Source organism: Sparus aurata, chromosome 18, assembly GCF_900880675.1.
Source record: "Sparus aurata chromosome 18, fSpaAur1.1, whole genome shotgun sequence".
Lineage (NCBI taxonomy): Eukaryota > Metazoa > Chordata > Actinopteri > Spariformes > Sparidae > Sparus > Sparus aurata.
This window is the reverse complement of record NC_044204.1, coordinates 26,766,378-26,793,173: the sequence shown is the minus strand read 5'-3', so window position 1 is coordinate 26,793,173 and position 26,796 is coordinate 26,766,378. Positions and strand designations below refer to the sequence as shown.

At 43.2% G+C, this 26,796-nt stretch overlaps 1 protein-coding gene across 3 annotated transcripts in view; it reads left to right on the top strand.

Annotated features, from left to right (window-relative positions):
- Positions 1–1,566: 1,566 nt before the first annotated feature.
- pcdh11 (protocadherin 11) overlaps positions 1,567–26,796 on the top strand; it is a 143,315-nt gene continuing 118,085 nt past the window's right edge. For 2 of the 3 annotated variants that reach the window (XM_030396510.1, XM_030396509.1), the window contains exons 1-3: positions 1,567–2,572; positions 8,586–9,166; positions 16,034–18,541. In XM_030396510.1, the coding sequence (XP_030252370.1) occupies positions 8,627–9,166; positions 16,034–18,541 (3,048 nt within the window). In that variant the 5' untranslated portion in view covers positions 1,567–2,572; positions 8,586–8,626. Of the gene's footprint in view, positions 2,573–8,585; positions 9,167–16,033; positions 18,542–23,194; positions 25,353–26,796 lie in introns of those variants that run through there. The other variant, XM_030396511.1, reaches the window with a different exon arrangement.

Genomic DNA, 26,796 nt, shown 5'->3' with positions numbered 1-26,796 from the left:
AACCTTGACCTGTGATGACCTCCAGGGACATCCTGTGTCCGTACTCTTCACAAGCACCACTATCAGTGAGTGGACTTCACGGCTGAACTTCTGCTTTGGTTAAGCTGCTGCAACATCATAACACAGGACCTTGACAATCAGTGATTGAACAGTAATCTCCGCCAGTATCGGACAGATTTTACACACATGCTGTAAAATATCTTCCTTTCATGTGGAGGAGTTAAAACACACTGTTGATGTGTCCAACATAATTGGACTCGGTGTGCTCAGTAGATTTATTTCAAGTTGTTAGAAAGGCCCAAAAAATTTTCTCCTGAAAGTTCAAATATCAGAATAGCAATATGCATCACGCATGAGGTATCCTGTGCCCCTCAGGTCCTCTGAACAAGTCTTTTAAGAGATCATCAGACACTAACGGTAAAATGAAGAAAAACACACATTGTGGTGCGCTTTGTTGCAGCAGTCGCCTTTGGACTTTAAGTATGATGTGGACTAAACAAAGAAAAACCGCCACCTGGCCCGGCCACTGCTCCCGCGTCTTCGGGGATGAGTGTTGTGACGTGTAATAATGTGGAAGGAATCGTTGAGCAGGTGAAGAATGCTGTTTGCGAGACCTTGCCAGGGGCTAAACTTGTTAAAATGCAAAGTTACAGCCATTTGTTGTGTGAGGTGATGGCGGAGGGACAAGGCTAATCAGCTGTTACGTGGTGGTGGTGATCGTTTGACCTTAGCGTGACCATAACCCATAATGCCCCCCCCGCGCCCCATAAAAGCAACCTTTGATGATCTACTCGAGGGTATTTAAGGACGGGAGCGCCCATTCCGTTCGCGCAGCGGCAGAAAGTGACAGCGCGATGATTTGTGATTGGTGATTTTGGAGTCGGTCAATATGTTGCATTGATGCCTGTCTGATTTGTTTGCCCTTGAGCTGCAATGAGATTTGTTGATTTTTTTTTTTTTTCACTTCAATTAGTTTTATGGCCATAAATACACGCTGTTAATACAACTTTTTTAGCACTTCACTGATAAGGAATATCTGATCCCGCATCGTTTTAATGAGGCGTTTCAGCTACCTCGTCGATTTTCATACAGGTGTCCTCCATCACCCCCCCCCCCACACACACAATTTTCCAGGTAATGCCTCGCTGCCATTCTTGCATTTCAAGTGTTCATGGTAATAATCTGAACTCTGATGGGGCACGTCGGCAGGGAAATGAGTTGACACCATTATAGACATGGAAGCTCTGGATAAACCCATTTCCAGGCTAATTTCTCCCTCTCATCCCCTTGCTAAGAGCCTCACCGTGGCCCGTTGACACTCTGGGGAATGTCTGAAAACAATCTTGAACGTCATCCTTTATCCGGGTGGCGTCGCTGATACAGTAGACCTAATTTGGAAATGGAAAAACAGAAGAAAAAATAAATAAATAAATAAATAAAAAATAAAGCTCCGTGTAAAAGTGAACAGTGCCCCCCTCCTGCTTTCAGGCGGATTTTCTGAAGCAGTGTGGCTACTGCAAACGGCAGAGGCGTCTGTGTTCCGCACATACACACAAACGCAGAGAGAGCACGGCATCCACCTACATCTCAGAGCAAGCATCTCTCTCCAACGCAGTGCGGCTTTAAGAGGACCGGGGCTCTTAAATCTGCGGCTGGCTCCTCCTTCAGCCCATGATGTCAGTCGGAGGGAGAGCGAGAGGGAGAGAGGTGGGCAGTATTGAGGAACTGAGTTCATACAATACTACTGAGACATCTACAGCTTAGCAGAGAGATACGGTGAACCGCCTATCCCGGCTCCTGTAAGTGATGCTGCACTGAGGCACACTTTGATCCAACTCCACTGGGGGGGCGATGCGCTCGCAGCATCCCTCCTTTAAGAGTTTTTTTGGGGGGTTCGGGAGCGTGCACAACCTCGAATCAGTCAAAACAAGTGGTTATGAAAATAAATTAGGTTTCAAGCGCTGAGTTTTTTTCCAGCAGAAGTCCATTTTTGTTCGCTATTTTTTTATATATATATATTTTTTTTGCGCTCTTGGATTGAAGTTTTACGCGCAGGTCGAGAAATCCTTTTTAACGCGCACGTGTAAGTTCGGGGTACCGGCGATTTTTCATGCCGGTCCAGTTAAAGTATAGGGATTTTATATAGGCTCGGGGGATGCAAAGTTAATGTAAAAAAAAATAATTTAAAAAAAGAAGCTTGGACCGATGCGTATCTCCGCCCGTGGGATTGTGAGCCCGAGACATCCGAAGAGGAATTACAGCGTCCTTTCCAAACAAAGTTGGTCGCTGTGCCTGATTTGCTTCGTTGTTTTTGTCTTTTTCTCCTGCACATGAGGACCGCAGCTGTTGTTTTTTTTAGCGCATGGATAAGTTTTTGTAGTGGATAACATTTTTTTTTCTACTTGCAACGCATTTCTGCTGCCGCTTCTGATGAGGATCCTTTCTCCCCCTTTCCCCCCCGACTTCAGTTAAAATCGTGGCACTTCTTTTTTTGTAAATCAGTGATGTCTCGACGCGACGGCACTCACGGTTGATTTTTCCTCCTGTTCGCTCGGAAAAAGAACAAGAAAAGGTAAGCCCCGCTCCCTTATTCGTGTTTATGATGTTATTTTTTGTTTTACTTCAGCCGTCTCTTCAGCAAATGCCGTTCACATGACTAGTCTGTCTCCTGAGCGCATTCAGACACGCTGGAGACTGCCCAGCAGCCAAATTTATGTGCTCCGTATGAAAAATCGAAATTGATGTCCCGATATCGGCGAGCCTCTGTGCCGTCTTTTTTTTTCTTTTTTTTTTTTTCTTTTACAACCAGCGACATGAGCTTGGCGCAAACCTAGTGCCAGTCTTACGAGGCACTTGGATGAGTCAGTGTGCCGCGATGGCGGGTCATTTTGGTGTTGCCGTGGCTTTTTCCTAGAGCTGCTCCAAAAAAGAGTAAACAGGCGTCCCCCCCACACCCCCCGTCCCCGTCCCCCCGAGCACCTGATGTAAATAGAAATTATCCACGGACAGCGGTGCTGAGCCGAGCTGTCGCATTAACCGAATGTGCACCCGCGCGTCTGCATGGTCACGACTTCGGGCGTTTATTTAGTCTTGCTCAACACGCCGATCGCCCGGGTAGATAAGGCCCATACTTTCCAGGAGCGTCCCCAAAACTGCGGGGACTTGTCAGTGCGGGTTTTTCTCAGGGCAGCTCTGCCGCTTGAGCTCGGTGCGTGGGTGCGCGGTAACTGCGCGCTCGTCGGTCAAGCGGTTGCAAGAAGCCGTCACAGACCATAACCTCCGGGACTAGTGCGTTCACGCTCAGACTACAGGAACAAACACATACATTAAATACATAAATAAATAAATAACTGTTTTCTACCAGGAATAGTTCAAATAGTCACGCTGTTAATCCCCGCTGGGTTCGAAGATTAACCACCACAGTTGGTTGTGTTTTTTGGGGATTCCTAATATCTTCTACCTGATCATTACAGGATAGATTATGTTATTATTGGGGGCCCGTTGTGTTTTTTTTTTGTTTTTTTTAAGACTCCCAGGAGCCCCCACCCCCAACTCCTACCGCCACCCACCCCCCTCCACCCCCCCTTCAGAACTCTACATTTGCTGGAGAATTAAATCAAATGGTAATGTGAAACCTTCCCAAGGTGAGCAGCATATTCTGGCTGTAGGCGTTTATATTAAAAGAAGAGGCAGCGAGCAAATGGAAGCCGGTTGAGTGTTTGATTGATCTGATAAACGCAGTCAAATAAAATAGAAAAACATTTGCTCGTGCAACATTCCGTTTTATATTCATCCGTAGGTGCGGGGCAATTGATCACATAGCCTGATTTACTGTATGTGTCGGCCACCATACACACCCCCCAGTCTTCTTCCATCCCCCCTTTGGTAAACACAGCTAAACGTGGGTAGATGCACTTTTTCAAAGAGTTCATAAGAGTTGCTAACCTGTAGCCTCAGAGACGCCTCCAAAGGTGCCGCAGATGTTGTCTGTTCTTTGCTTTGCGTTTTAGTTGGGTTTTTTCCCCCCCATCTTACAGTTGTGTGCTCGGCAGCTCCACTGGTGACACTCAGGCTCCATACATTAGAGATATGTGACTGTGGAAGGCAGAAAAAGCTCAGTGAAGAGTTTTTAATCCATCACTTCGGGCCGCGTTTGGTTTCAGATCTTCCCCCTGAATGTCTCGTCGATTGTCACAATGTTGCAGTGGTTGAATTGTCCTTGGGTGTTTTTTTATTGAGCATGAGTGAACGAGCCAATTTCAGGATCCCATTATTGTGTCAGAAGCACATTTTCCAGCTCAAATATTTGCCACTTATTTGAGCTGGAAAAAAACAAAAGAAGGAGAAAATGGTCTTTAAAATGTTTTGTATTATCAGATAAGAAAACTAGCAAGTATTCATGATATTCGTGTGTTTTATTTGGTTCTGACTCTGGTTTAATTCATGGGTTGGTTTCTCCGACTGTTTACTGACCTGTCCAGATTTTTAGGTCAATAAAAACGAGGGATTTTTATTGCAAAGTTGGCGTCCGAGATGATGTAACGCCATGCCGCAGTGGTCGCACTTGGCTCAGGGACTGCGTTTGCATGTATGGACTGCCCTCTTGAGGTCCGTGATCACAGCACTGTAAATTAGCGCGCCATTTTGCTAATGCAGGAGGGTAAGAATTATCACCTGGCGACCATTTAATCATACAAGGAGTCGTACACAACTCTTCATAATCCAACGTCCGTTGAAGATTTAAGAAGCGGATTTAAGTGTGAACAGCCACTGGGATGTGCGGCCGAACACCGCTGCCAGGGTTTAATGCAAACACTGCGTCTGATTTTCATACACCATCTATCTCTTTGCATTGCTGAGAGATGGCGCGATGTGCAGATCAAAGTGATACTTGAACTTGAGTGCACGTCTTTTGTCAGTTTTTGAAATCCATTATTAACAGTGTCAATGTTGCCATTTATTTCCGAGGGGCAATTTCTCGTACTTCCTCACATTCCAGCACAATTCAGGTAATACAGTCAAAGTTTCCCCAAGAGAACGCAACTTTTTTTTTTCTCCTCCTCCTCCTCCTCCTCCTCCTCCTCCACCACCGTGTTGTTAAGAGAATTGTTCTGGCTGCGTGGACTGAAAAAGAACTGACTGATCTTGACAGAAACCTGGTCTGTCAGGCTGTCAGTGATCCTTAAAGCAGTTAAAAGAGAAAAAAAAGCCCAAGACAATCAGAAGTATTACCTCAACCGATGCCCCTCGTTTGAAAATCTCTTTGGAATCCACAGGCAATACTGATAGATACCGCGGCGGGTTTTAAAACCTGCCTTTGACAGTTAAAGGACTCCAGATGTCTGGGGTCCCAGCCTTAAACTCACTTCACTAAAAGTTTCCAGCTGATGGTATTCTTAGGGGTGAGGGTAGGGGGTGACAGTAGCTGAATGTCTCCCCATCTTGCTGCTACCTTGTCGGGTGCACACACCAGGAAGGCCTGTCCATCAAATCGTTGTGTAAAGTGATCGAGGGGCCGGCCTGCTCCTCTTCACTCTGCGTCTCCCAAGAGGGAGGCTTGAGTTTGCCTACTGGATTCAACCTGCTGTCTGGGGCTCAAAATAGCATTTCAGGAGACTAGTGAAATGTAAGCAAAGGAGACACTCTGACTGACACCTAGGATTCCTTTCTCCCTCCCTCTTACTTTTTTTTTTCCCCCCCTCCAGCACAATTCCTTCTCTCACCTAGCTTATCCCTCATGGACGGGTTTTATAAAGAGTTGTGACAAGTGCAAAGCCATGCAGATGTTGGAAGAAATCACGGGTTGTGAGAAAGGAACCCATTGTTAGTTAACAGAATAAGAGGTTTTGCCGAGTATGCTCGAGGAGGGCAACGTGCCTATAAAGCATCTCGATGCATAATTGTAGCATTCGAGCCCTGTGTTTGAAGAGAAGTGGCTCCATACATCTGCCTTCCCCCAGCGCCAGTGAAAACTGTTTTCCCTAACATCGCATTAGCATTGGCCACGGTGTCCTGTCTGCAGCTACATCTGTTCTCCTGCATGTACCCCGAGTCAAAAACATGCTAAACCCCTTCATCCCGCGGAACATTATTGTCACTTACAAGGGAGAGGAAATCTAGATCATGCTTTGATCTCGTCTGTTTTTTTTTTGTTTTTTTTTTTCTTTTTTTCACTGGGGCGAATCACATCCCATTTAAGGATGTAATTTAAACTTCATTATGCGTCGAGCGAGCTCAGCCTTGGACTGCCTGGCGATCATCACAGTGAAGCAATTGCTGCTCCCTCTAAGAAAAAAGCAAAGATGCACACTTCAAAGTAAAGTGTGTCACAGTCGCTAATGGGATATATCTCATCAATATTTTGACGTGACGGCGCAACACTGGCTGTGCTGTATGTGTAGAATGTATAACCCTCGCGCTGATCAATGTCAGCCACGCTTTTTTTTTCTGTCCAACTGTTCTTTAATGAGTCTCATGTGACTGCTTTATGAAACGTGTGAAAAGAAAATCTGTCTTTACAGGCTGCCCGAATGCCTTGCAATTGTTGCTGATTCAAAACCGGCTTAATTAAATTCTTATTTTTAATCAATTCCCCTTTGTCGGTAGGCCGAGAGCTTCAATGGCTATGAACGCTGTTGCCTTGCCAATTTAGAGAACCCCTGTAGTGCAGTTTAGGTAGTCATACCTTTTCTACTGGATATTGTTTGACTCATGTAAATGGATGGATGGAAATTTCATAAAGTAGGAAAATATTACGGCTCCCAGTGAGCAATTTGTGGTCCCTTGTTACTGCAGGTATGTACGCATTCGCAGCACCAGCTGTATATCGTTGCCGTGATGGCTGTCACACAATTCTTGCCTTACTTTAAAGGGAACGGACGTTTGATTTCCCGGCTGCTGCTTTATAAATAATATCTCGAGGAAAATCATATTAGATTGATAAAAAATACTCAGGGGGGTGTTGGACCTAAACACACAGGGGGATGCGAGCAATGAAATTATATTCGCGGTTAAATATATTGCGCTGGGATGCACATGGGGGATTTTTATGAGACGTAAACAAAGCTGCGCATTGGTGGCTTCACCCTGATACGTCATCGCGCACCAAAAAACGATCTCAAGACCAGAAACGTACTTCTCTGGTTCTACTGAAAGAAAAAAAACAAAAAACGCTGAACATGGATATGCATTTATAATTACACCGCAACTGTAATGTCAAAAGCACATCAAGGCCTGCCTGGCCATGCCTTTTACGGAGAGGATTCCATCAATTAAATATATGCAAGGAATAGATTAAATAAATGAACGAGTCAAAATGTCAGCGAGCAAACCACACGAAGTAACTGCGCCAATGACTGACTAAATAACCTACTAATTAACTGGTGGAGAGCAGTCAATATTTCATGCAAGTGTATACTGGCAGGGAAGGCGTCGCAGAGTATGACTCCTTCATCCTCTTCCAATGACCTACTTGGGTTTTGGCAATAGGGGTTGTTGCCCTTTGGCAAGCATTCGGTGATATAAAACAATTAAAGATTTTGTAGAACAACAGCATCAAATAAAGTGGCAGCCAACACAAGAGGACTTATTAATCAATTATATTCGGTGATGGCTAAACACAATCCACGCTGCACTTTTTCTGTTAAAGTTTTTTTTTTTTTTATCACAGGCATCGCTCAGTGCAAACGGTAAACTGGATGCTGTTTAAATTTGATGTCGGGAGAAAACACATTCGTCAGGATGTAATGAAGTTATGATTAAATTTCGCTTATTTGACTGATGGCTGCTCCCACAATAAATAATTTCACGTTGTTGTCTCTTTCCGCTGCGGTTCCTCTAAACAGTGCTCTTATCATATTGTGTGTGTTTACACACATGGGCGTTCATGAAATATTTGCGAGCTCAATTGTTTACATTCAGAGCAAATGAGGTTGTCCATTAATAGCTGCTGTCAAGCGTTTACTGCGAGTGTGTGTGTGTGTGTGTGTGTGTGTGTTTTCATGCATGGAAGCACGGATGCTTAAGGCTCAATTCCGCTGCCTCCGAATCAGCTCAAGTGTGGATGCGAGGTGCACTTTATGGAGACACCACTGCACCATATTGACTCACATTGACTCAGATATGAAAGTTCCTCTCTGTGCCGTGTCCCATTTTTTTTTTTTTTTTCCCCCGCGTGCGCAGTAGTTTGTGAACAAGCTTTTTCAAAGCAAAACAATTTTATCGCAACAGTGAACTCAACTGCTTTCATGTGTCTCAATAAAAATATGAAAGGGTTCATTACAGTGATGAAATGGATTGATGGAATATGTGAACTGCTAACCTTTACGTGTCTGCTTGCTCAATGGATGTCATCAAAGGTTAATTGTGTAAAACCGCCGTTAATTTGCTCTCAAAGACATGGGAAGGATGTGGGCTCATAACTAGTTAGAATGAATAGGTCAAGTTGAAAACTCTCCGTGAGGGAGAATAGTACTAATTACAGCAGAGCTTGAAGGCCATGTCACTTTGTGCATTGACATTGTGTGTTCTGTCTCCCTCTCTTTTTTTTTCTTCTGTTTCTCTCTGTCTCACTTTTCTTGTGGCAGAATTGCTGCTGTAGAAGTGAAGCCCCAATCCACTCTTGAGTATGGACTTAGCAAGTCAGGCTCATGTGCTGGTGGTCTTGCTCACCTGTGTGGTCTTGCTATGCCGGGCCCAGGAGAGGGACTACACGGTGAAGGAGGAGCAGCCAGAGAACGTCCGCATCGGGAACCTGCGCAAGGACCTGGACCTCAACCTGGACCCCAACATCAGGCTATCCTCGCCGCTGCAGTTCAAGCCTGTGTACAAGACAGGCGACGTGCCTTTGGTGAGGGTGGAGGCCAACACGGGGGAGATCTTTACCACCAGTCACAGAATCGACCGGGAGAAGCTGTGCTCCGGGGTCTTCGCCGAGAAACGCTGCTACTATGAGATCGAGGTGGCCGTGCTGCCCGACGAGATCTTCAGATTGGTCAAGATCCGCTTCCTGATCGAGGATGTAAATGACAACGCGCCGCTTTTCCAGTCCACTGTAATCAACATCTCCATCCCAGAGAACACAGCCATCAACACCCGATACCCGGTGCCCTCGGCATTTGACCCCGACGTAGGAATCAATGGGATCCAACATTATGAGCTGGTCAAGGTGAGGCTCCCTCCTGTTTCATTCCTCACACCTATGAACTGAAGAGGTATTTTACTGTGTTTTGGGTGATTGGATTAATTGCTGGGGCATTTTCCAAACCCATCGTGCCTTTGCTATTGTAGGTATATTGTAAAAACTTCTGTTAGGAGTGTTGGTGTACATGAAAACTGTAAGTGTTTGGTTGGTGAGGTTGATACCATAAGGCTAGATTTCTAGAGCAGGGTCATGAGCTGATTAGTGAAACTGATTTTTAAAAAATTGGGCTTGTGCAACATCAGCTTAAAAAAACAAACATGTTTCTCTGAATCACTATCGGTTTTATGTTAATATGAAGCTTAGTTATGAAGGTAGGGTGAGGGAATATTGGTTCTATTGCGGTTTACAATGTAAATATATATATTGAAAATACATTTGCCCTTCAAAAATGCTAGGACTGGGTGATAAAATCAAATATCGAGGTAGTTTTTTCGATACATATTTTAGGGGGTGAAAAAATTCAGATGCTGTGTGAATGTTGATATTTTGGCCGATACACGCACAATTTTTTCCAGAGATCCCTCAAATGTGGTTATGAAACACCGGTGACAAAATATGCAATTAAGGCAAGATATCCAACTTCATAGTTTAAATTAACATCAGTGAACTGAAACAGTAAACATCACTCAAAATGTTATAATTATAAATCACCCAAGTATCGTTTCCTGCCCTGGGTTCTTTAAAACCAAAACATTTTCCCACCAGCCGATAACATCAGCGAATCAATATATCGGTCTGGTTCTAATTAACAGATTTATGATCATCAGTAATATGATGACTAGGTGGGTAAAGGCAAGTATTGGAACAAGTAGGACAGTCTGGTTAGTCTGGTCAGCCAAACCAGGGAAGAAAATGAAGATGCAACAACAAACAATATATCACCTGACCCTACCTGGAGTTCTACTTGTTCATTTATGAATGCTGATCTCGTGCTGATACAGAGCCTGGGAACACACCAGTCATGACTCGTATATATATTTTATTTGATATTTTGTGAATTGTCAGCTTCGATTGAATAATTAATAACGACAAACATCCTGAGCTGAATTTCTAAGTGCATATTCACCCGACTAAAACTGAAGTTGATAGAAGCTATTACAGGATATCTGCAATCTCTCGGCTAAACTAAAAGCCATCTTGTACAAATTAATTTAGCACAATAGCGACTGAGTGAAAGATATTGAAAGATACGAGGGCCTGAAGCCTCATGATACCGGTGCAGTCTTCAGGTTTCGACGTTAGCAAAATGAATAGGCCTTTTCTGGAAATCGGGGTCCGGAACAATTACGTCTGTTACATTCGATGAACCAAAAGACCATGTAGCAATCCATCGAGGAGAAACACTTAAAAAGAGATAAAACCGGATAGAAGGTATGAAATGAATCGTCTTTTCAAATGATCTAATGGATGACTGTCTCCGGTGCAAGCAGAATATTATTAGTCAGCACACATATTACTGATGAATGTCTGACACACTGCTATGCCTGCAGCATGCCACCTGTCTATATCAAGTCTGATTAGTTGGCTATTTTTAATCAGGAAGTTTTCCCAACGTTTTTTTTTTCTTTTGCCAGATCTTTCATCCCGCGTGCTTCTAATGCGATATGATTGAGATTCTGCATTGTAGCTCCTGCTGTAAACCTGCTGCATTACTATAGAGCTTTAGCGCCGCGGTGTACAGCCATATAGGAAATTAACTTTGACTTGTTGAAAATATGACCTACTTTTTCATAAAGCTGAATATGTCATGAGGCCTGCAATTTTTTACGCCAGCCGTTAACATGTCCATACGCTTTATATCATTATGAGAGAAGGCTGTAAAGAAGGGGGAAGTTTTTCACCATGTACAGTAATATCAGAGTAACACGCCGCGGAAAAATGCTCACGCAGCATTTACTGCGTGTCCAATTTTCAAGCAACAGGTTACATGTGCCAGTAGATCCATGCAAGGGAGAGGGAATGTACTATATTATGTTAATCGGTGTCTCATGCAGAACTAGGAAAAAGCCTCTCTTCATCATCTAATTGATGCTTTATTAAACTGCGGTGCAATATTCTCCGTTGCCTAATGGAGTCGGCCCTAAATCTTGAAATGTGGGATAATATCATGCATTCTTCATTTACAGTCTAGACAACACTCGGTTCTTTGTGGATAGATGAATATTGGAGATGACATGAGCTCTTACAAATGGAGTGTAATTAAAGAGGGAGATGCAAGCACTCTGGAGGGAAACCTAAACAAAATAAATAAAGGGAGGTTACAGGATTTGAGAGCACGGTGCGAGGCAGAAATGACAAGTCCATCTCGGTGCCTCGGATGAAGTTAACACTGGCTTTGAATGAACAGAATCGTTGCTGTCCGTGTCTGCTTTGAATACCAATTTGCATTTTTAAAGAGTCCCACTGCCAAGGCCTCTCCAGCGCGATGTCCTGAATTGTTTATGCCTGGAAAATCACCAACCAAATGTTCTGCTCATTATGATGATCATCTGCAATCATTTTCTTCTCTTTTTTTTGCCTTTTTCACAATATAAAGCTTTCTTAAATCCTCGCCTAGACTGTGGTCGGATTATCTCTCGCAGGCAATTCTTCTTTGAGCATCCTCAGCACTCCGTCCCTGATTCAGTTCTTCTCATTATGTTCTTATTGTACTCAAGATTAATTTCCTTGTGTTCCAGATTCCATAAGAGTCTAACACAGGGAGGAGCATTAAAAGAGCAAGAACATTTTTCAACCTTTGGTATCTTTTATTTTAGGAGTGCAGCAGAAAGCCAAGGGTTTAGTGGGGAAGGAATGTGCAAGCACTTCCTAGAATAGCTCCTGGCTGCTAAGCCACCCTTGGACTATCTTTGTATGGTCCTGAGAGATTTGTCTCAGAAGCTCCCTCAGAATGATAGTTTGCCCAGTTTTCTTGTGTTGTGTAGGGCACGGTGCTGAAATTGCTACCATTGTGTATCACAGTGAGCGATACTCAGTGGTACGTCACTCCACATGTGGCATGCCTCAGTTGTCAACATACAGAACGAATGAAAGAAGTGTGGCAGCCTTTTTTTGTACAGCTTTGTCCTTTTCCAAAGCTGTGAGGGACAGCGGGTAATTCCATCCTACACAGTGCGTCTAGCCCTTCACATAATAGGCGGTAATCACAGTTTGAGTGAAACTCTGACATCAGTGTAGTGCAGCGGCGTGTTACGTCACCTGAACTGCAGGGGAGGCGTCCTAAGAAACGGTCGAGGTCAGAGAAAGCAATCACATGCATGGATGGAGGTGGATCTCCCATGAAAGCAGATTTGATCAGTTTACATATTCACAGGATAACTCGGTGGCCAACACACAATCCCACTCGAGGCTAAAGGAGATTCTGCTGGTTGGGATTTTGACTCTTCACGACTATTGCCCCCTTCTCTTACCTGACTCCAGCGATATATATGATTTGCAGCGTCACACGCTACATCAGGCCAAGTTTGCATCTTAGCCAGCATCTTCGGACGCATTGAAAGTGGGCGTCTTGTTCAATTCATTTCAAGTAGATCAGTGTTCTGCTGCTGGCTGGGCGATGCCTCGCTGGCAAACTGGATGATGAAGTGGGTGTCTGTATTTTGGTTGGTCGATCTGGAGGGCTCTTGGACTTAACCTTTTGCCACCTACCTAGGTTTTTCCTGGGGTGCGTGTCGCTCCACTTGATTACAACACGACTATCCCAAATATACCTAAGATTTTTAAGTGGATGGAGTGGTCTTTTTGTCGGTACTCCAAGTAGGAGCTTGAATAATTTTATTCCAAACTGATTCTAACTTTGCATGTGAAGATGCAAAATTTATTCAAGCTCCATTCCCAAGCAGCAAGAGAAATTTGATTAATGCACTGCATGGTGCCTATAGGCAGTGAATAGGACTTTTGGGCAGAGAGCTCACAGTCTAGCGTTTCCAGTTTTCATTTGCATCCTATTTTGACACATCATCCTCTTCCAGGGGTTGACAAAAAGAGACAAACAATTCCCAGCTTCTTTTGTCTTAATTATATGCATGAGATCATTGCCAGGGGCAGGAGTGTGTGAGGTATGGAGAGACGGAAAGAGGGAGGAAGGAGAGAAAGAGAGAGGGAGGCAGAGAGGGAGTTTCTATCAGCATTATAAAGAGGTGCTATAGCTTATGATGAATAGCCCTCCCCAGTTAGCCCCATCCATGGGCATCACCGTGACTAGAGTCCTCCTGATATATTCACAGCCCAATCTCAGTCTCCTCTTAGTTTTAATAAGGTCATCAACTTGAATGAAAGATGCATCCACTGATAATCTGAGGCGCCTGTCTGCAGAACAGGGTTCAGAATCATCCTTCCCTCATCATCTGCCACCTCTGCTTCTGTCAGTGTCCCTCAATCATTTTCATTTAAATAAGCCAACTCTGATTAGATTGTGTACCTCTCACATCCCACATATACATCGGCCCGATCCCTCTCATCACTGCAGAGAGATGGGCTCTGCAATGTGGAATGAACGGCGAAATCATCCGACGACAAATACCTGTACAGTACATATACGTGGTGAGAGGGTGACGCGTGGCATAATGTGCGCACTTAGCCGTTCAGACAGCTTTGTCCTTCTCGCTCAGCCGTAGGGTTTCCAGTGAGTGATTCATGCTAGTATTTGGCCTTTTCTTAGCCTGCCCTAGATCTTATCGCAATCCACCAGACTAATTTTGCATTCACGGGGATGCACAGCCTGAGAGATAGCTCTCTTCAACTTATTGAAATGCACTGAGTGCTGTCTTGTCAGTTGTAAAATTGGGTGAAACCAAGACAAAAGCATAGAGGAAATGCTGGCTCATAAATCATTGTGCAGCATTCCCTTTGACACATCCTAACTCAACATCCTACTATTAACATCAGGCTTTGCCAAATATCAGTGTGCAGATACTGTGCCGAATCTGTGAACTATTCAAATAACTGAGGATTGAGGAGCTTTGTGCGGATGGAGCAGTGCTTAGCAGTAAGAGCCCAAGGAGTGTTGCTTTGGACCTTTCAGTTATGATAGAAATAGTTGTGCAACGTGCATAAAGCTGCGGCACAGTTCATCCATAAGGCAGTATCTCTGCATTTCCTCACATATATTTATACGCCATGTCCTCTTATCCCTATGTGATTTCTGCTTGCCAGAAGGATCACAAAATCAGGTCTGAAAGATCACTGCTGCAGCGTTGGCTGGTTTAAGTAGTTCTGTCAATCACTGACATGTTGACAACGTTCCCTCGGCAAGCAGTTTTTCTCTGTACACAATAATTTACATGCTGCAGCTGCACGTTTCCTTGTCTCGGCTGTGTTGGCACAAGGACAGTTCTCGGTTTTAAAACATGCTGAGGACTCTTGTGCTCACAATTTGGTTGAAATGTTCCTTCCTTGAACGAGGAGAATGTATATATCTTAATCTCATTTGATAGCTGTGCCTAGACAGAGTAATCTCTTCCAACATTATGTGCAGCATGAAGCTTATCTCTTTAAAGAGGATGCTTTTTCTTGTTTTACCATGAAACTGCTTCTGACTGAAAGAGCTTCAAAGGGCTTCTTTGTTTCATAATGTGCATGCAGCTCATTCATGGGCTTGATCTTCTTATTTCCTCCCCCTACTCTCTCTTTCTCTCCTTTTTTCTGTCACTTGTCTCTCTCCCTCTCTGGTCCACCCTTCCCCTCCACTCTCTTATAATTTGAAAACATGCCTGGATCCATACCATACCCCATCAGAAATTGTAAATATCAGTGCAGATTTTTTTTTTTTTTTTTTTTTTGGGGGGGGGGGGGGGGGTGGAAGGCAATTACTCTTAACAGCCAGTGCCAGTGCCTCTGGTTTCTCGTGGGGATTACTTATGCATTTGTTTTCATTTTCCTCCGGCTTTACTTTTGCCTAGATTTAGCCCTTCTTGAGCAAAAAGGCTTTCTAATATGCAGGATTGTTCGCTCCCTCCTCTTAATCTATAGCGATCTGGTCTGGCAGTATATTTAAAATGGAAGCTTAATGGTGTGTCTCAAATTCATGCTGTTTGTCTTTCATTATGAAGCCGAAAAGTCACTGCTGTATTCTACCTTGACACAAGATGGGAAGATAGAGTGCAATCTCATTTTATTGGAGGCAGAGGAAATCTGATGAGGAGGCTAAAGAGCTAAATGAAACCCCTCCAAGCAGTGGCTCCAACGAGGGGTGGATTTGATTGGATTTTTTTTTTTTAATACAATGATTGGTCATTTTATAAAAGGATTAGTAAACACACATTTAGTATTTTTCTGTGGCTTGTATTGCATAGCATAGCATTTTAAACAAGCTAGTGATGAATTCAAATGCATTTGATTTACTGCTACCCAACCGAGATGAGTGGAGCAGAGCCAAGAACCAGCTGCCTTGTTTAAGAATTTCCTGGGCCGTTTAATTTGCTCTTGACATTCATCACTGTCTAAAAGCCTGATTCTAAGAAGGGTTACAAATGAACCTGAGTAACCTAAGGAAATACCTCGACAAGCTGCTTGGCTTTTTGAGACAACTGAAAAATCTCCAATCTAGGAACAAAAAGGATGAGCATTTTATGCATCGCTAGCGCAATCTGTACTTCTATTTGTGAAATTTTGATATTCTCACTCGCGGATGTGTCAGTCACGGCTCTACAACTTGCACATCATCTGTCAGCCTCAAATCATATAAAGAAAAACTAAAAGCGCAATCAACACAACAGTCAAAACAACAGTCAAAACATTTGTGTGTAAAGAAGTGTCTGTGGTATTCTCTTTTAAATGTTATGAGTACTAAACCGAATAAACATAACTCAAAATGTCATCTTGTCTTCGCAGAGCGTCAGCGAGTTTGGCTTAGACATCATTGAGACTCCTGAGGGCGACAAGTGGCCGCAGCTCATCGTTCAGCAGAACCTGGATCGCGAGCAGAAGGACACCTTCGTCATGAAGATAAAGGTGGAGGATGGTGGCAACCCTCCCAAGTCCAGCACTGCCATTCTCCAGGTCACCATCTCTGATGTCAATGACAATCGTCCAATCTTCAAGGACAGTGAGCTGGAGGTCACAGTCCCAGAGAATGCCCCCATGGGGACATCGGTCGCTCAGCTTCACGCAACGGACGCTGACTTGGGTTCCAACGCACAGATCCACTTCGCCTTCAGCAACCAGATCTCTGCCTCAACCAAACGTCACTTTGCCATCGATAGCTCTACAGGACTGATCACTGTGAAGCAGCCACTGGACAGGGAGGTAACTCCTGTTCATAAACTCATCGTTCTCGCCAGTGACGGCAGCTCCACCCCCTCCAGAGCCACAGTGATTGTTAATGTAACAGACGTTAATGACAATGTTCCCACCATAGACACTCGCTACATTATCAACCTGGTTAATGGGACTGTTCTTCTGTCTGAGAATGCACCTCTCAACACCAAAATAGCCCTAATTACTGTTACTGACAAGGATGCCGATCTTTATGGCAAAGTAGCTTGCTACACTGACCATGATGTTCCTTTTCGGTTGAAGCCTGTCTTTAATGATCAATTTTTACTAGAGACAGCTGCCCCCCTAGATTATGAGACGACTCGAGAATATGCAATTAAGATAGTGGCCTCGGATAGGGGGACGCCTCCTTTGAACACTTCAGCTATGGTTTTAATTAAAATCAAGGATGAGAACGACAATGCGCCAATCTTCCCCCAGCCGGAAATCCAACTTTCCATACCAGAGAACAATGACCCCTCTACACAGTTAATAAAAATCAGCGCCACTGACGCAGACAGCGGACATAATGCTGAGATTATTTATACTCTTGGCCCTGATGCGCCTGATGGGTTTAACATAGACAGACGGTCAGGAATCCTCTCTGTTGGCAAACGACTGGACAGAGAGAAACAGGAGAGGTACTCATTCACTGTCATAGCGAGGGACAATGGCTCCGCGTCCCTGCAGAGCAATGTCACTGTCAGGCTAATCGTCCAGGACCTTAATGACAACAGCCCGGCTTTCACACACCCTGAGTACAACTTCTATGTGCCTGAGAACCTGCCTCTCTATGGAACTGTTGGGTTAATCACAGTGACGGACTCAGATGCGGGAGATAATGCTGTTATAACGCTGTCCATTTTGAACGGGAAAGATAATTTCATCATCGACCCCCAAACCGGTGTGATCAAGCCCAATATCACCTTTGATAGGGAGCAGCAAAGCTCTTACACATTTATGGTCAAGGCAGTTGATGGAGGGCAACCTCCGAGCTCCTCCTACGCCAAGGTCACTATCAATGTAGTCGACGTGAATGACAATCGCCCTGTGTTCGTCATCCCATCCTCCAATTACTCATATGACCTAGTGCGAACCACCACCACCCCTGGCGCTGTGGTCACCAGAGTGTTTGCCATTGACAATGACACAGGTATGAATGCTGAGCTGCAGTACAGTATTATCAGCAGCATCATCATCACATCTAGGGTCTCCCCTCGAGGGCTCTTCGCCATCGACAAAACAACGGGTAACATAACACTGCAGGAGAAAATAGTGGCAGCTGATCAGGGGCTGCATAGGCTGGTAGTCAAGGTCAAAGATCTAGGCCAGCCTGAGTCATTACATGCTATTGCACTCATTCACTTGTTTGTCAATGACACTGTGTCAAACGCTACCTTTATTCAAGAGCAGCTGCGAAAAAGTATGGAGACACCCTTGGACCGTAACATAGGGGACAGTGAGGTAACTCCTCAAGCCAACGGATATGTGATTGTTGTCATAGCTATCATAGCAGGGACCATGACTGTCATCTTGGTGATATTTGTGACTGCCTTGGTGCGCTGCCGGCAGACACCCAGACACAAAGTGGTACAGAAGGGCAAGCAGAGTGGCGAGTGGGTATCACCCAACCAAGACAACCGTCAGATCAAGAAGAAGAAGAAGAGAAAGAAGCGATCCCCAAAGAGCCTCCTGCTGAACTTTGTGACCATAGATGAATCCAAGCCTGACGACCCAACCCATGAGCATGTAAATGGTACACTGGATCTCCCTGTGGAGTTAGAGGAGCAAACCATGGGGAAGTACAACTGGGCCACCACGCCCACCACCTTCAAACCCGACAGCCCAGATTTAGCCAAGCATTACAAGTCAGCGTCCCCTCAGCCTACATTTCAAATCAAACCGGAGACTCCAGTGGCCCCAAAGAAACACCATGTGATCCAGGAGCTCCCATTGGACAACACGTTCGTGGTGGGCTGTGACTCACTCTCCAAGTGCTCATCGACTAGCTCCGACCCCTACAGTGTCTCAGAGTGCAGCTGTCAGGGGGGATTCAAGACTGCAGGGCAAATCACCACCCGACAGGTAATTCATGACTTCCTTTTTAAACCCACCCACACTAGTCCCCACTCACACTCCCCTTGCTGTCCCATGGTAGGTGATGTGAAAGGGGGAGGGTGGCAGCATGGAGGCAGGGGATTTTCCCACACAGACCATGACCATGTCTACATGAATGTCATTTGCACTTAAAAAAAAACGACCGGGCTCGAGACTTGCCGTGAAACGAAAGAATAAAACATTAATTGTTGCCATTAATACAGCAAACCTTTCACTGTACGGATTGTTATCAATTCATGTATTCACCCGCCCTCATAAGCATCCATAATTGCATAATCATTTACAAAAATACATGCGCAGGTTCATTTCATATTCAAAAGTGTGAGTAATGGCAGCAGTGCAATTAGGATGGCTAGCTATTTAAAACTTCAGTGTGAGTGGTTGGTGGCAATGTAGCCTGATTTAGAAGAGCCTGGGATAGGCGGCAATGATTGAACTCTCTCCTGATGTATTTAAGGTCAAGGGCGAATGATGCTGTGTGCTAATCTATTTGACTGACATGTTATAACAAGGCGAGCACAAAACAAATATGACAGCCAGAGTGGCAATTCATCAGGTATTTATTTAAGCAAAAAAGTGTGAAGGTAATGGCACAAAACAGAAAAAAAATAATAATAAAAAATCCTCTGACGTGCTAAAACAACTTGACAAATAATCCCACTTTTTGTTGCTTCTGTCCTCAAAATATTAAGTGCTGCCTTAACTATGCCAGTGAGGCTTTGTGGGAGAGAAGCTCATTTGAATGCCAAGGTACAGCAAAGGGCTTATGATTCCCTAAGAGATATGTGCCAAATGCGAAGTGCCCCAATAAATAAAAGCTGGCGAGGGAAATAAATGTAAATCAGAGGTAAGGAGAGGTGGCCTTGCTCTATGTTGACAGCCGGAGCCGAGCGCTGTGGGGAAGACTGAGTACTGCTCCGGGGCGGGGGAGGGGGTCACAGGGATCAAGGTGACGCAGAGCCTTTAGACCAATATACTTAAACACCAAGGGAGCAGTAGTCCATAAAAAAAGCCTGCCTGGTCGACGTTGCATTTAGCCCATAAATGCTCTGCTTTAATGACCCCAATTATTGTTATAAATGGCACATGTAGATACACATTCTTTACAGTCTTTAAATTAGCTCACATAGGAGAGGATCTAATGGCATCACAACAATGGTTCGCCACTGTGATGTGTTGCAGCTCGTGTTAGAGGCTGCGATCTTTGTATCCCTAACACATGACAGAGTATGTACATGTTCACATTTGACCTGCTATCACAAGCACAATGGAACTAATCACGGCTGACTAGGCCGCGCGCGGGGTACCAATTTACTCACGATGATGTGTGTACTCATAGTTTCACCTAGTGTCATACATTCAGCTGAATTTGCTGGCTTTGTCAATCATTTTTGTTGCTTTATATTTTCATTTTTTTGTATTTATTTTTTTTACTTGTTAAAGATTTCTTGCGGATTTGGTTGTTGCTTGGTTGCGTTGGCTTTCATTTGTGTCACTGTTTTGATCATAATTATCACATCTGCCATTCATCCAATTCTGGGTCAATTTCATGATATTGCATCAATAATTGATTTTGTTTGATGAGGTGCTTGCTTTTGTTTGTGTCTAGCCTCATGTTGCTTTGGTTCATTCTTCCTTTATTTTTCGCTCCCAGTGCGCCTCTGTGTGACATCTAGCAAGCATCAAAATTCCTTATGGCATAGTTTTGGTAAATGACTGTTGATCCCGCAAAGTATTGTGCTTCGGATAATTTATGAAGACACCCACACAGATTTGATAGTCACTGCCTTCAACCACCTTTTATTTAAAGCCCTAGTCAAAAGCTATGCTCTGCCGTGGTACATTATACATAAGCCTACTACATGCCCTTGGTACCAAAGATTTAATTCATAATGTGTTTATACGACACACTGACGAGTTGTCAGGATGATTTCCCCGTGTTACTGATAGTGACTGCCCTGAAATATGCAGAAATATTCAGACTGTGTTCCACAATTCCGAATTATTATCCGTCATGAATTTTATGCATCAAGGATTCAAATTGATTTTCACTTATGTTGCTGATCAGAGTGGAGTATTTTTGTCAGAATAATTTAAAATCGATGAATATATGATTAGAGAAACGTCCCTCCAAATCTTCGCGGCTCTTTTTTGTTTTAGATTATTTCTGCGGTTTATTTGTTCATTCATCTGAGAGAGGTCAGGTTCAAGTGAATCTGTGTGACATCCTTGTATTTGGCGTCACGTACTCCCAGCATTTGAATATAATCAAGAGAAATCTGCCCTCATTGGTTCCACTCACCAACCATATCTTCAGAGATGTTAAGATGATAATAGATCAAACTTCTCCTGTCCCCTCGAGCAATTGACAAGTGATGCCTCCCACTTTAGACATTAGATTTCCCACCAGCTTTAAGTGTGCTTATTTAAAGCCTGTGTCATTGAAAAAAATGGCATGAAGGTTTGCCTGATGAGAATCGGTGGCTGCAAAGGTTAATTAAATGCACTAAAGGGTTAATCACTCGTAATACAGTATGATTAAAATCACTGTAATTAGGTTTCGAATGAGGCTGATAAGAAAGATGAAAAAAGGCAGCCATCCTTTAAGATTATCAGCGATGCCACGTACTATCCCTGGGTGAGTCACGTCGTCAGGATTCCAAGCGATGGGACAGTAGATGAGCAGCTGTCCTGTTTGTCAGATAATATTTTCGTCTCTGCTTGATGCCGTCTTTGTGCAGAATCTATTTTCAAAGTCAGAAGAAGAACACTTAAAAACAGCACTCTTTAAAACAGGAGTTGTGAGTGCTTTCATCCAATGAGGTAAAAAGAGAATATTTGAGCTCTCCAGAATTGGAGGATATGAATTCGAGTGTGACTTGTAAAACAGGAGCTATATTTGGTCTTTCAGGACTAGCTATCCAGCCTCTCTTGAGCCTAAGACTGGAGGTCCAAAGGCAAAAGATCAGAGGCAGGTTGTCGTATATTTTCCTTTTTGTTCATCAAAGTGACAGATGGTGCTTTACACTGATCTCTCGTTGCCCCCACACTCTCCCACACACCTAAAGCGGCTGAAAAATAAAGCAAAGACAAAATGCCCACCCGTGGAATAACAATGGGGAGGGGATGCGGGAGGAGATGATTACGGTTTAAGGTCACTGAAATGTTTTCAGGGACTTTACAGATGTAGCTGATAAAGAGCGAAGCTTGTAAAAATACTTCAGAGACTACAGATTTGTGCCACCATATGGCTTCATTATACAGCGAGAGCCATATTTGCAGGCGCTTCCTCCCCTCCCTTCTCTTCTCAGTTTTTTTTTTTTACGCATCTCATCATTTTGTTTTAACCCCTACCCCGTGATATTAGAGGTCAATCTGCCTCCAGTGATGAGGAACTCTTGTGAGAGTATGTGCTTTGACGGAGGCAGATCAAATGAGTACCACCCTGCTTGAGTGATCTCAGACATCACCATGAATATGCAGGGAATAATAAAGGCTAATACATTCTTTTGTTTGGCACATAATTCTGGGCCTGTAGAGCTTGTAGGGTCACTCCCCGACGAAAAAATAACCTCCTGTGACTCAATATAGGAGACGCTGCTTTAAGTGTTTTCTGTAGTATCACATACGCATGCATTACAGTTTGATTAAATACCCCGTAGACCATAAGTGCTGTTTCTTATGCCTTATTTATAATGCAATTTATGGTATTATCTTTGTGGGAAAAGATCATATTATAAATGCATTGGATAACGAGGGCAGCGGTGGAAAGGCATTTTGCATATCGTCGTTTGTTTGTGTGGGTAACGATACGGACCGTCTACGCGAGCCACCTATGGTCTGATGACAAAGCGCTTGTGCTGACTAACAGTGGGTGCATAGCCAGGGGTAGAAGCCATGATTTTAAGAGGCTAAGTAGGTTCATTAATCAAATCCGATGGCAGTGTTAAATCTGAGCGACTGATTGTGGCTTTAATTCATTCTATTTTATTCTCATTGTTCTTTTCTGTTTTTTTTTTTATTTTTTTTTATTATTATTATTTTTTTTATTATTTCTGTTGAGTCATCGCATCTGTGATCACTGTGCCTTTGCTAATGTAAGCACTACCAGGGCCAGACTCCTCCTGATTCAGATATTGGCAGATGTGTCGCTAACCTTTCTAGGGACAGCAAAATGTCATATTCTGTACATATCAGATGACCCACTGGCAAGGGTCCGAAAGAAAGAGTGGGCCTAAATTGATCCAAATGGCTTTTTGAGGGGGAAATGAAGAGTGCTGCACTAGTGTGGTGGGAGACAAAAAAGACAAATTGGGAGTGATAATTGGATAAGATTGCATGCTCTGATAAGTACAGGAAAAATGCACAAGCTTGTGACACTTGTAGCATTCTTCAAGGAAACCTGACAAGATAATGACTTGATTGCCAGCCGTGCCTTGAAGAATGCTTCATTTTTTTTTCCTTTTTTTTTTTTTTTATCTTCCACGCTCTCTTCAGAGATTTTTTTATTCAGTGTTGGGTGTAGCCTCGCACTGATAAGGCTTACAGCTTAGGCTGCTCAGAGCTCGATGATATTGTAACTACAATCTCCCTATATCTGTCTGTCTCTCTATATTTCAGGAGACGGCACTGAAACCACCACACTATGGCACACTCTGTGGCACAGGTACAGCTCGCTCCCACAGGATTAAAATCAATCTCTAGCTCCCACTACCTAAAGCGAGGGAAAAAGAGAGAAAAAGAGAGAGAGAGAGGGCAGAGGGAGGAAAGAAGGAAGGTGAGAACTGAAGAGGTGAAACAAGTACTTTATTGTCTCTACAGCCTCAAACCCCACCTCTTCATACAATCGAGAGAAAAAGATGAACTTGGAAGGGGGGGAGAAAAAAAAAAAATCTCAGAAAAAAAAAAAGAGAGAGACGCTTCATGTTGCCTGCCTGAATCTTGACAAAGCTCCTCCTGTGAACCTGTTGGAAGTTTGAAAAATGCTTTATTGAGTCCTATGCTATTACTTACTGTACCTGTGTCAGTGAGGATGATACTGTATGCCCTGAAACCCACCTCGAAAATTGTCCCACTCCAGCACCCACTCTGTAAAATAGGTGTCAAATACAGTCAGTAGATCTGTAAAGTATGTTTATATGTATGTATGTATATCTATCACAGAGTTGATGGTGTTTATATTTATTGATTCAATTTCTTTGCCTTGTTTTCAAAACTGCCTGGTGGCCATTTTATTTTCTTACTTTCTGAATTTTTTTTTTTTTTTTTTGTATCATTTGCTCTTTCTGGGCTTTGCTCATGGAACTAATGACTTATAATGTATTTATGCTGCAAGGTCTACACACCGTAGGCTTACATTAGTGTTGAGCCCACGTCACAGTGTATCTTTTTTTCCTGTCAACTTTTCCGTCCCACTCTTGATGCCACTGATAGCATTTTTGTTAGCGAAGATGTGTGGCGTGCATGGCCCCACAATACGACCCGCATTTCGTAGAGCTTTACAAGCGTGCTACTGATCGCCATGCTGTTATTACACTGGGAGGAATGGTAGGACAAGTTTAATACGTCAAGCTAAGCCACAATCACAGGGGACTAACTGCTGGGGTTATAATCAAAAGCTGTTTATGTAGGGCAGATTTGAAGAGCACTAAGCCTAACCTTTTTGTGTGTCGCTTCCAATCCGGAAGTGATTTAACCTGTGAGATCCATGTTAAAATGAGACCAGATGATAAAGAATAAAAAAGAAAGAAAAAAAAAAAGAAGTATAATCCTCAGGCAGTCTTTAATATGAGTCGGTGGGCTTAAAGCAAAAAAAATGGCTTGACTTTGTGCACTTATTCACACCGACAAAAGAAATATTCTGACAAGAAGAACATGAAACACCAAAATGAAAAAGGTAATCCAGGCTTCAGTTTGAAAACAGCAATAAGTTAACATTTGACGGAAACCCACTACGGTGCACTTACTACTTCTTCCTAGGCAATTTTGTTCAGAGCATCATTTTGCTTCTACTGTTTCTACACGTTTAGGATCATAATGGTACAGTTTGTCCTGACTAGAAATAATTTCTACAGTATACACCTGTAACTGGCTTGATGGGTTAGCAGCATTGTTGTTCAATAGTCCTGTTAATTGGTAAGCTAAAGACTGCTTTGATAGGTAAGGCCTACAGTACATACATATAACCATAGAATTAGAGTCGTTAAAATGGACATAGCCTTGTGTATTCATTTGGAAATGTGCAGATGGACTGGACCAGAGGCGGTTCTCCCCTCTTGTGAGAGACTATATATAGTTTTAATGAAATTATCGCAAGGACCGGAAGCCTTTTTTATGATTTAGGTCCAGTCTCGATATGTCATGGTTCTACCGACTATGTCTATTTTAAAGCTTTTAATTTTATGTGTGTTGCCTCTCTGTGAGGCAGGTTGTTATTATCGAAGGAGGTATATTCATGTAATTATGGTATCAAATGTATTCACTACTGCGTAGGAGCCACAGTATGAAGTATACATAGCATCCTAGCACTGTGTAATGATTAGATTTTGCCTGATCTTTGGGGAAAAGAAGAAAAAAAAAATACTCATACATGGGGAGGGCTTTTTGTCCTTGTAAGGCAGACAGACAACCTCACTTTTATTCAATGTGAAGTACAATATGCACCTTACATGATCTTTGTAATTGACTTTGATTTGCCAGTGTGGAGAAAACTGTAAATGTTTTGTTTATGTATGTGTGCGCTTCTGAACTTTATTAAAGTCTTTTGCATTGTATTGCATATTTTGACGACTCTTCTTATTCATTGTTTTTTGGGGTTTTTGTTTTTCCGAGCATTCAATATTAGTTCTGCATCACAGTTTTCCCGCACACTCCACCGTGCATCTGCTTCGAGAGAACAGTAAGACTAAAAAAAAAAAAAAGAAAAAAGAAAAAAAAATGAGGCAAAAGCACACGTTGTAGAGCAATCATTTGTTTTTCTCATATACAGCCGGCAGCATACGGTGCATGTCAAGCAGGCTGCGCCCTGTGCGAGTATGTGTGGCTGTGTTGGTTTGGACACCATTAATTGGCTCACTCCAGCCATAGAAAACACTGCCCCTTACCTCCTTTCTTCTTAGTTTTTTTTTTTTTTTTTTTTTTCTGCAACACTATAGCACTTTACTGGGAGGAAGAAATGGAGAAATGGGTGTAGATATACATCGCTCATTAGGAACAGATTACAGATAAAAAAGTTATGGAAATTCGGCGGGAGCACATCCTTTGAAGTGCGCAGGCAGAGAACAGCAGAGCAGAGGCTTTATTTGGAACAACACAACTTTTTTTTCTTTTTTTTTTTTTCGTTTCCCTTCCATGAGAGCTGATAATGATGATTTGATAATGATAACCCCGCTATTATGATGTACAGTAGTGCACAAACACGGGCCTTTTACACATCTGAGAGGAAGATTGATGCTAGAGGGTACAATAACCGCCGCTCTAACATTGTGTTAGGCGGTGTTTATGCGGAATTTGATCCAAAAATACAGACTTGAAAGGCATAAAACAAAGCCGGCGCCGAGACAACAGAAAATGTTTAATTGCTTATCAAAGTTGCTTCATATTTTTAAAAAACTGAAGGAAGAGCTAATCAGTTCCCTCGGGGGAAGTGTCCTCTGTGATTTCAGAAAAATGGTGCACGCTCAAGTAGAACATCCGCATATAGAGAGTGCAGAAAATGTCAGCTTTCTATTAATAGATGAATGTAAACGTGCTAAGTGTCTCGTTCTTTCAAAAAAAAAGAGAAAGAAAAGCTAGGGTAGGGTAGATCATAAGGTAGTTGTATCCCTTTGAGCTAGATAAATTATGATTTGATATTTCCTGTTGTGCATAATTAGGTAATGGACTGATTTCAAATGAGCCACTAATATATAAATAAAAAAAGAAAACAGTCTCCAACAAAGCCACGGCATTAATGAGTCTTAACATTTGCGCATGGAGACAGAGTAAGCGGATTTTCCTCTGCTTCCGAGTGCAAAGTCAAAGGTGAGGAAGAAGAGATGGGGGGAGAAGTTGGGGGGGGGGAGAAGCCTTAATGGAAACAGGAGTTACAGGTCTGGTTTCTAACAGAACTCGTCTTCGGTGTAGTCTTTGGACCGCTCTGTCGTCACTCTCTCTATTCCTCACAGAGAGGCGCAGTTTGTCAGGGGCCACTCAGCGTTGTGATCTCGGTCGGCTCACATTGA